Below are 11362 nucleotides of genomic sequence, written 5' to 3' on the forward strand. Positions count from 1 at the left end.
CAGGACATGGTCATGGCGCGAGTCAGGACGTCGCAGGACATGGCAGGGCGTGGCCACGCACGTGTCAGGACGTCGTAGGGCATGGCAGGACATGGCCATGGCAGGTCGCAGGACGTGCAAGCGTGGCAGNCAGGACGTGGCAGGACATGCAGGGCGTGGCCATGGCACGTGTCAGGACGTGTCAGGACGTGTCAGGACGTCGCAGGACATGGCCATGGCACGTGTCAGGACGTGTCAGGACGTCGCAGGACATGGCAGGGCGTGGCCACGCACGTGTCAGGACGTCGTAGGGCATGGCAGGACATGGCCATGGCAGGTCGCAGGACGTTGCAAGACGTGGCAGGACATGGCAGGGCGTGGCCATAGCACGTGTCAGGACATTGCAGTACATGGCCATGGCACGTGTCAGGGCGTCGCAGGACATGGCAGGGCGTGGCCATGGCACGGCGCAGGACACCGCAGGACATGGCAGGACATGGCAAGGCGTGGCCATGGCACGATGTCGCACCAAGCCGCACCCCATCGCACCACCTCGCTCCACGTCGCACCACGTCTAGTGCGGACATGCAGGGCGTGGCCANCATAGCACGTGTCAGGACATTGCAGTACATGGCCATGGCACGTGTCAGGGCGTCGCAGGACATGGCAGGGCGTGGCCATGGCACGGCGCAGGACATGGCCATGGCACGAGTTAGGACGTCGCAGGACATGGCCATGCACGTGTCAGGACGTCGTAGTACATCGCAGGACATGGCCATGGCACGACGCAGGACGTCGCAAGAAGTGGCAGGACATGGCAGGGAGTGGCCATGGCACGCGTCAGGACGTCGTTGTACATGACCATGGCACGTGTCAGGGCATCGCAGGACATAGCCATGGCACGTGTCAGGGCGTCGCAGGACAAGTCAGGACGTCGCAGGACATAGCCATGGCACGTGTCAGGGCGTCGCAGGACAAGTCAGGACGTCGCAGGACATAGCCATGGCACGTGTCAGGGCGTCGCAAGACATGGCCATGGCACGTGTCAGGGCATCGTAGGACAAGTCAGGACGTCCCAGGACATGGCAGGGCGTGGCCATGGCACGATTCAGGACGAGCCAGGACGTCGCAGGACATGGCAAGCCCTGGCCATGGCACGTGTCAGGACGTCGCAGGACATGGCAGGGCGTGGCCATGGCACATGTCAGGACGTGGCAGGACATGGCCATAGCACGACTCAGGACGTGTTAGGACGTCGCAGGACATGGCAGGGCGTGGCCATGGCACGTGTTAGGACGTCGCAGGACATGGCCATCGCACGTGCTAGGACGTTGCAGGACATGGCCATGGCACGACTCAGGACGTGTCAGGATGTCGCAAGACATGGCAGGGCGTGGCCATGACACGTGTCAGGACGTCACAGGACATGGAAGGACATGGCCATGGCACGTCGCAGGACATGGCCATGCCACATCGCAGGACATGGCTGTTACACCCCACAATATTACGTCAATATTACGTCCTGCAGTATTGTACATTAAATTTGTCGTAAGGTAACTGACATCAGTCCACAGAAAAGATTATTTGGGGATTATAAGGAACATAAGTGATGAGTAAATTCGTGAATGTAAGAGGGTAAGTAAAATCGAAGAAAATGAATTTTTGTCAAAGTTTGGCATTTTGGGATAAAATACGGCCCGAGCTAAAATACCTGGTATTTATGGACTAGAGTCGTACAAGGTACTACATGGCCATGATAGTAAGATGTATAAAAGTGTGTTAAAAGTGAGTAGTATTTTAAGTAATTTTAGATAATTCTTAATTATGCAAGCAATTAATTAATTATTAATTAAGCTAATTAAATAATTAGGCATGGAATGGATAAGACCAATTTCCCTAACGTGGCAGCAAGGTCTTTTAGACCATTATGACTCATATTTTATGGATGTAAGTGACATGTTTAGAGAAGATGTTTGGCCAAGTCATCTTACAAAAGGGCCCCACACTTATAACAAGGAACACCCCTAATTTATGGAGGGGATATGCTTAAGCTAACGGGTGGAATTGGTTGGGAAAAACTTGGCCATATTTCAGACCCAATTTTGTGAAAATGAACGAGATCATGAATGAGAAAGGGTATTCTAGGGTGGTTGGTTTTGTCCCAAATGGACTTATGAAGTGAAGCAAAGTAATTCAGTGAGAAATAAATATTCCTTTGAGATGCATCTTGTTCCATATAGTGAACATTCTAATTACGATGAGCTTAGACAAAATGTGAAGTTTCTGAAACCAAAACGCCACATACCAACAGTAGGCATAGATGTTGAGAAGATGGATAGCAAACATGCTAATGCCATGCAGAGGCATTTTGCTAGCTTGGTTATAAGGTTTCAATTGGTACCACTGTCAGCGCCTGAGTTGGAGAGAGGGCGTTGTACCATTTTTAAAGAAGTACGGTGTAATTCTTCTCAAGAGTATCACACGAATTTTTCCCTACTCCAGGTATGTTATGGCTATCCCTTCTTTCTTTTAGCATGATCCATACGATACGAACGAAACGTGCAAATGCACAAATTCCATGAATGATTCTATTCATAGAAGTATTAGAGATATCTATGTTCTTGAATTTCCGTGTGTCATAATATTTTATCATCTGTTCATGGGTCTCAGAAAAAATACGAAAGTTGAAAAGAGTTTACTTTATGATATTACTCAAAGACAAAATGGTCTTATGAAGCTCCGAAAGATTTTATTAACGTACTTTTCACACTACAAGAAAATTGCTGATTACATGGGGATTTTCCGAGGGATAAGATACGAAAATCCGCAGGTACTTTGATTTTCTGCGGAATTTCCTACCAAAATAAATCCGTTGGAAAAACCTCTGTAGGTAATTATTACCTGGGAATTAAAATATCCCCAGGTAAATTACCTGGGGATTTTGTATCCCCATGTAACTTACTTGCGGATTTATCAGCGAAACATCTCAAAAAATTCGCAATAATATTTTGGTAAAAATTCGTAAACAAGGGATTTTTCTTGGGAATTTTTGTAGGAAGAAATCCGCATGTAATTCCCCATGAAAATCCTTAAGTAAAATCCGCAGGAACACATTTTCGCAAGAAAATTCACATGAAAATATTGCATGTAAAACCCCAGCAAAGTTCCCAAATAATAATTCGTAGGTAAATCACCATGTAAGATTTCCAATGAAACAAAAGAAATATTTGAAATCCCCAAGAAAATCCATAAGTGANGTCTGTACTTATCCTCGGGAGGCTGCAGGACTGTTAGGAGTACTTCCCTTCTTGATTCCTCATCGTGCGATTTGATTCCTTTAAGGCTTATGCCTGTGTTTCTTTCCTACTCAATCTTATGCGACGCAAAGCGCTTGTTATTCATCAAGGATTGAAGAATTGTAATGATATTACGAATATGGTGCGGGATGTTTCTCCTCGTATAGTCGTCTGAGCTATTATCGTTGCCTTGTGGAAGGATATTTTATTATTTCAGCCCAGTAACGGTACTTCTGAGGGCTCTGAGGCTAGGCACAAGTTGCCGTGATGCTTATGAACGATTGTTCCACAGTAGTGATATGATGGTAGAATGTTGCCCAAGTGTCGGGGCAGTGAATGACTTGAAGGGAGGTTTACTCAGTGCATAATCTAGAGATTCAGTATTTTATTCCCGGCAGGGGAAAGGCAATCGGGCTAAGAATGTGCAGATTTGGGATGGTAGAGTAATGAGACTTGGTACATGCGAGAGTGGTGGAGCTTTCTTCTATGAGGGGATGTCGTTGTCCTAATTAAATGCACTAAGTTTTTCGGTGTTATGGTCTTCCGCAATTCGCCTTTCCTGGCAAGATATTGTGAAACAGTATTGGAGATACAACTGTCAGATTATCGCAGGGTGCGGTGGTTTAGGATTGAATCAGTATTTCTAATGTTGACAGTTTGAGAAAGATGACCTTCAGAATGGTTTAAAGTTAGTAGCCATTGTGGGTTCAAGTGCTACGAAGATAGATTTTATTAAGGCAACAACTGAGCAGCAAAGGATGAGAAAGATATGTGGGAAGTGTCAGGCGGTGGCTAATATTTCTGGAAGGCCGAGTATAAGAGGCCAAGGTCGAGTAGTCGATAAAAGGGGTGAGTTTCGCCAAAGTGGGAGAGTTTGGAGTGATTTGGGAATTTTAGTGATTGGTGGTTTGGGCCTACGGATTAATTTGAAGTATGGGCTATTATGCGGCAGGAGATTTGATATAACGGGAAGGAGCTGCTGGGAAAGAAGGAGGATACAACATAACTTTGAATNAGTATGTAAACAATATTGCATTGATGAGAACTTAAAGTGTACACTGACATTAGGACAGCTGCAACTTTGAAGTAAAGTAAAAGTAGGTGTGGCAACAGTCCAAAATTATGCATGTCTATGGCTCTTAGAGCGTTTTCTAACAGTGATAATACCAAGTAATGATTTCAAACAACATATTTGTTTTTCTGCATAAAAAAGGATTCTGCAAAATATACTCTCCAACTATTCACTAGTATTCAACAACAGCAACCCAATGTAATATTTAAAAAGTTTTCAATTCTTCTACTGGTAGTTCTTATAAAATCCCTTACTGGTCTCAATGATACTAGCACTGATCTGTGAGACTCTGACTATCTTAACGGGTACCCTCTGATTAAAGGTCCAAAGAAAGGTAGAAGATGATATCTGAAGAAAATGTAGTTAGAAAATGAAGGTATTCTCTTTGATGAGAGCCTACTTCACTTTTTGTTACTAATATGTATAGATTGGTCCCAATGATCAGCCTTACCACCTGACCCACCCCTTTAGTCCAACACTAAAACACACCCCAACGATCGAACTCTGCTGTAAGATATAACAGACTTTAGACTTACTATCTACTTTCATAATGGCTCTAAGGCAGTTCATTTTTAAAGCCTTGACATATCTGCTCATACTATATGGTTCGGAAAAAAGTAATAGAAGGAACACTTACATAAGCAGTTTCAGCTTTCTCATTTACCCAACATTTTTTTTTTGTCCGATGAGTCTCAAAATAAAATTCCGCAACTGAAGGATCTTTTCCAGAAGCTTCCTTCTGAAAATAAATGAAAATACTATGTTACCAACACAGAATATGATATTATTTTCTTGAAGAAATAATTTAAAAAGATCTATATATTACCATTCTCTTCCAAATCACTCGATGAGGTATACAACCACCTGTATGAACTGAGGCGCCGTCATTTGAATCACGATTCATTTTGTTTTGTTCAGACTTTAACTTGAATTCAGGAGACTCCCAATACTCCTTCATCTCCTTGAATACATCATTCCCCATCCAATTTGGTTTCACAGGCAATTTTTTTCTAACATCTTGAAAAAGTTGGGTCATTCTTGCAGCTGCTCTTTTCTCAAAATTGTCTCGTATAGCTTGATTATAGTGAGGGAGCCATCTGAATTTTTTCTGCATGTTTCAAATAAAAATTGCATTAGCCATACAATCTCAAACCAACAACAACAACAACAACAACAACAATAATAATAACAACAACAACAATAACAACAAAGTATAATCCCACAAGTGGGATGACTCAAACTCACAACCTCTTGGTTGGAAGTGAAGGGTGCTTACCATCAGAGCAACCCACCTTGTCTAGAGGTCCATGGTTGGTAGTTCTTTTCTTCTACTATCATTTATTTACTGGATATTCAAACAACAAACTCTTCCCACTTAGATACGTGACTCACATGCTAATTGTGTGATTTGTTGAAGCCTTACAGCAAGAATAGAGGCGAGAACTTGTGCAATTAGCCTACAGGACATTCATTTACTGCTCTATCACAAAGGGAACAAATATCGAACCAGTGAACGAAAATTCGCAGCAACACATTTATTGAGATATTTAAAAAACACTATATTAAATAGGAGTAAACTGAACTCTTGTAGTAACCAGAGACGCCTATTTATTGGCTAATCCAGATTTCACTAAGTCTGACTAACCTAGGTGAAAGTAGCATGGGATCTGACACTCCTACACTTAAAGATAAGGAAGTAGATTAATGTAACCTGAAAAAGGAAAAATTTATCCCATGTTGCTACTTTAAGGAAACAGGAAAAATTTCATGACATAGTTAGTAGGTATTTTATTGATTCCAGCACAACTATACTGGTAGATAAATGTATATTACTTTTTCACTGTTTCAACGTCCAAATAGCAGCGAATATGCTAGCTATTTGGATACTTGTCAGGCACACGTATATCAGTACATGACAATCTCAAACCAACAATATTTGAATATGAACCAGATTATAAATTTTATTACCTTGAATTCCTCAAACCACATATCGCGAATAGATTGTGGGAACTTCTTCCAAGACGGTTTAGCCAACTCAAATTTACTACGAATGCAAATAGCAATACCTTCAATAACTGGCTTATGAGGATCAAACCTACATAAATACAGTAGTTATCAATCATACAACATTGTGTAGGTCATGACTGAAAATGTCGAATCTTTCTCTTTTATATAAATAAAAATACAAGTTAGTACAATTACCCATCCGCTTCAGGTTTAATCCATATTCGATGCTCATCATCGCCATTGCCAACCGTACTACACGAGGTGGTCGGAGTCATATTGGCCGGTGGAGACCTCAGTGGTTCACTTTCTTGATTTATAGGCTGGGATTCATTAGATTGAGGTTGAGATGTAGTGTTATGAGGTCGGGATTGACTTTCAAGAATAGGATGAGGCAAGGAATTGTCATTTATATGAACTTGAGCAGAATGAGATAGACGGGGTCGTGAAGATATTATTGGAGGAATAGATTCAGTGATGTGCGGCTGAGATCGATTGACTTCACGACTAAGTTGAGGCAAGGAAGGCTCATTTACACGAGGTGGTCCATTATGAGATAAGAGTGGTCGTGATGGGATTATGGGAGGAAACTGACCTGGTTGTCGCTCTATGGCAATTGACTTTCTTTTATGTGATTTTCCTCCTTTACCACCAGATTGTCCATCTCTTTTAGACCTTACACCTGCCATCTGTAAATAAAAAAAAACAAATCAAAGTACATTTATATAATATATTAATGATATAATAGATGTACAACAAATGAATAACATAGTGATATGGATCTCAATAGAGAGAGTTATTAAGCTAAGAAACAAATAAATATATGTTTATAGATCTCAAATGAATTACCAAAAGCATAAAGGTACAAGAGCCTACTGAAAAGCAGAATATGAAAACTATATATAGTGGTATTCACATGACATATTTCAACTATTGTCAAAACCAAATACAGTATCGTAAATAAGCTATAAAGATTGATAAATTAATAGTCTTAATCGTCATCTTCATCTTCGTCCTCCTCTTGGGTTTGAAAGTAATCTTGTGAATCTTCACTATCAAAAAGCTCTTCCTCTGCTTCACTTGCTACCTCCTCATCTTCGTCTTCAATTAAATCATATCCATCTTCATTGATAACTGATTGGAAACTACTCATATCGACCTCTTCACCAACAAATTGCTCATCTTGTAGGCAATCAATTGGTTCATCCTCTATACTTATATTTACATGTGATTGCTCCTCTTGGTAAGCAACTTCAAGATTATGTGTTGCATCCACAACTCCCCTTGGCTTTGTCTTTATAACAACCCACCAATCAGCTTTATCTCCTTTCTTTTCAGGATGATTTGCATAATAAACTTGAGTTGCGATTTCAGGAAAGATGAAAGGGTCAAATTTACCATATCTTCCCCTTTTTCGAACCTCGACAATACCAAATTCACTATCAACTTTCATACCATGTTTAGAGGGATCAAACCAGTCACAATAAAATAAAACTAACTTCATAGTTGATGTCATTGGCCATTCTAATTCAATAATCTCCTTAAGAACACCATAGTATTCACTTATAGTACCATCTTGTCCAGTGCCACTAACACACACCCCACTATTATATGTACTTCTTCCTTCACCCCATGAAGAAGTGTGAAATTTGTGTCCATTCACAAAATAAACAGGCCAAGACTTTGCCCGTCTTAATGGTCCCATAGCTAAAATTTGCAAATATGGATTCTGCAATATTTCTTGAGGATTACTATTGACCTATCAGACAATGAAATAAAATTAGACATACATCTTAAAATGATATTGTCGGTAATAGATATGTTTTTATGTTAATCCATACATAATCTTTAAACCATCGTGGAAAGTCTGCTTCAATTTGTTTATCAATAACGTCATCAGTGAGATCATTGTAAGTATCTCTCAAGGCTTGCTCATACAAACTGCACCCACTTGCACAAAATATTAGTTTCAACCTAAATATAATTAAGTTCGTCTTAATAATTAAACGAACATAGTGAGTGAAACTTACTTGAGGAAAGGCTTAACCTCATCACAATTTATAAGAACATGCAATTGTGCTGCAGCAACCTCTTTATCATCTAGCCACCGAATAATGCCATCCTCATTGCCATAAGTTCGGCCAGAAAGATTAAAGACTGATAGAGTTGGTTGAGTTGAATTCTTTTTTATTTCATCGTCATTACGACCAACTCTATTGTTGTTAGACAGGACATGAGATTCAAAATAATGGGAAGCAAAGTACGAGATTTCTTGAGCCAAATATGCTTGACATATAGACCCTTCAACTCTGGATTTATTTTTAACAGTCTTCTTAATTTTGTTTAGGAACCTACAATCATTTTTAAGAAATAAATTATGTAATAAAATAAAGATGAAAAATAATAAATTCTTGGAATAAAGTTTTTTACCTTTCAAATGGATACATCCATCGATATTGAACTGGCCCACAAACCCTTGCTTCGCAAGGCAAATGAATCAGTAAGTGCTCCATTGAATCAAAAAATCCGGGTGGAAATATTCGCTGCAACTTACACAAGATTAAAGGAATATTTTGTTCCATTTGTATTAAATGATCCTCCCGTAACACTGTTGAGCACAGGTCTTTAAAAAATAGACTAAGTTCAGTTAATGGCTTCCAAATTGGTTTTGATAGTGCACTAAAAGCAACTGGAATAAGACACTGCATAAAAATATGGCAATCATGACTTTTCATCCTAAATAGCTTTAAATGTGGCATATCAACACATCTACTCAAATTGGAAGCATATCCATCAGGCATCTTTAGATCTTTAACCCATTCACATACATCTTTCTTTTGGTCCTCATTTAAGGTAAACTTTGCTTTCGGTTTAATCCATCTCCCGCTACTGTCCTGTTTCAAGTGTAGATCATTTCGACGGCAATATTCTTTCAAGTCCATTCTTGCCTTCTCATTATCCTTAGTTTTATCTTTATTGTCCATGATAGTATGAAAAACATTGTCAAAGACGTTTTTCTCTATATGCATTACGTCAAGATTGTGGCGAACTAGATTGGTCTTCCAATATGGCAAATCCCAAAAATACTTTTTTTTGGTCCAATTATGAGATTTTCCATAACCATAGAATTTGCGTGGACCTGATTCAGTGATCTTAGGAAACCCTCTAACTTTTTCCCACACCTGATCCCCGGTTAACCTAGGAGGAGGTCTAGACTTCTCCTCTTTTCCTTTGTAAAAAGCATTCTTGTTTTTTCTAAAATCATGATTGAGAGGCAAGAATTGGCGGTTACAATCAAACCAAGTAACTTTCCTTCCATATTTCAAAGTAAAAGCTTTTGATTGTTCCATGCAAATTGGGCATGCTAATTTACCAGCTGTACTCCACCCTGATAGCATGCCATAAGCAGGAAAATCATTAATTGTCCACATCAATGCTGCTCGCATAAGAAAATTTTGCTTCTTTGACACATCATAAGTTAGTACACCATCCATCCACAATTGTTGCAGCTCATCTATTAATGGTTGAAGATACACATCAATTTTTGCCTTGGGATTATGTGGACCTGGAATGATCAATGTTAAGAACATGTAAGGGGCAGTCATACAAAGATCAGGAGGAAGATTGTAGGGAGTAACAATCACCGGCCAACAAGAGTATGGCGATGCTGACTGACTATAAGGTGTAAATCCATCAGCACAAAGACCAAGTTTAATATTTCTAGGCTCTAAAGCAAAGTCTGGATAGGTTCGATCAAAGTGTTTCCATGCTTCTCCATCGGATGGGTGGCACAACACACCTTCTTCCCTACGATTTTCATAGTGCCACTTCATTTGCTCCGCAGATTTTTTCGAAGCGTACAATCGTTGAAGCCTAGGAATAAGCGGCAGGTAATGCATTCTCTTCCGAGGAACCTTTTTATTACCATGCTTGCGCACGCATTCCTTGTAACGAGGCTCTTTACAAAACTTACATTCTGTCATCTCGGTATCAGCCTTGTAATACAACATACATCCGTTAACACAACAATCAATTTTTTGACTAGTTAGACCAAGCCCTGAAACTAGCTTTTTCGCATGGTAGTAATCCAAAGGTATCTTATTATCGGGAAGACTTGTATCCTTCATTAGTTGCGCCATTGCATTAAAACAACCTTGGGACATATTGTACTCAGATTTAATACTCATCATTCTAACAGCTGTAGACAACTCAGAATATTTGCATCCAGGCCATAAAGGTTGTTGAGCCGAATTCAACATTTTATAAAACCTGGTAGCATCCATATTCGGAGACTCTTCTATATTGGGTTCAACTTGATGCCCAAATTCTACACCAGCATCATCATAAATCATATTTTGATATCTATTTACATTTTCATAGTCTTCCCCTGGAATATTACTTTGACTGTTTGAAGGTATGTCAAAGTTATACCCTTGATGACTACTCGAAGCGCCTGAATAAATATGTTCATTCAAATCAATTGGAGGTGCTTCCTCTCCATGCGATGTCCAATACCAATATCCTGGCGTGAACCCTTTTTGATAAACATGCACAATAACTTCATCGCGTTTCAGGTGCTTCATATTTTTACAACGCTTACAAGGGCACCTTATGACTCCCTCGGACAAGTACTTAGGTTGACTACAAGCAAAATTAATAAACTCATCCATGCCACTTATAAATTCATCCGTATACCCCGCTCGACCGGGAAGAAGTCTATTTTCCATCCATTTTCGATGCTCAGGAATTTTCATTTTCTGAACCAAAAGATAAATATATTTAAAAATATAGATAATAGCATTTAAGCACTAGACATAAAGCAATTAGTGTTGGAATTCCTTGTTGCCCACAAATTAATTTATTAGCAAAATTGTGCAGTAAGGTGTAGGTTTTTGCAAAGAAAATGCAGAACAGCCGAAAAGCTTTTGCGCCTTTGCAATCTCATTCGAAAATTAATCAAAATAGTGTCATATGGTACCTTCCAAATTGCATATCAATATCAAATATCACT

The 11362-nt window shown here is 40.0% G+C and overlaps 1 protein-coding gene across 1 annotated transcript; it reads right to left on the reverse strand.

Moving 5' to 3' along the window:
* Positions 1 to 7342: 7342 nt before the first annotated feature.
* On the reverse strand, positions 7343 to 11105 carry LOC109239667. Its single transcript, XM_019406252.1, has 4 exons — positions 8782 to 11105; positions 8382 to 8702; positions 8193 to 8292; positions 7343 to 8110 (listed from the first exon to the last, which is right to left on the reverse strand). Exons 1-4 carry the CDS (start codon positions 11103 to 11105, stop codon positions 7343 to 7345), a joined length of 3513 nt encoding a protein of 1170 aa, XP_019261797.1.
* Between the last annotated feature and the right edge of the window lie 257 nt (positions 11106 to 11362).

Source organism: Nicotiana attenuata, unplaced genomic scaffold (assembly GCF_001879085.1).
Source record: "Nicotiana attenuata strain UT unplaced genomic scaffold, NIATTr2, whole genome shotgun sequence".
NCBI lineage: Eukaryota > Viridiplantae > Streptophyta > Magnoliopsida > Solanales > Solanaceae > Nicotiana > Nicotiana attenuata.

Coding starts and splice junctions, on each gene's coding strand:
- LOC109239667 (XM_019406252.1), bottom strand. CDS start 11,105: ATGAAAATTCCTGAGCATCGAAAATGGATGGAAAATAGACTTCTTCCC. Junction 8,703..8,781: donor TGGATGTATCCATTTGAAAG/GTAAAAAACTTT, acceptor AAATGATTGTAG/GTTCCTAAACAAAATTAAGA. Junction 8,293..8,381: donor GAGGTTAAGCCTTTCCTCAA/GTAAGTTTCACT, acceptor AAGTGGGTGCAG/TTTGTATGAGCAAGCCTTGA.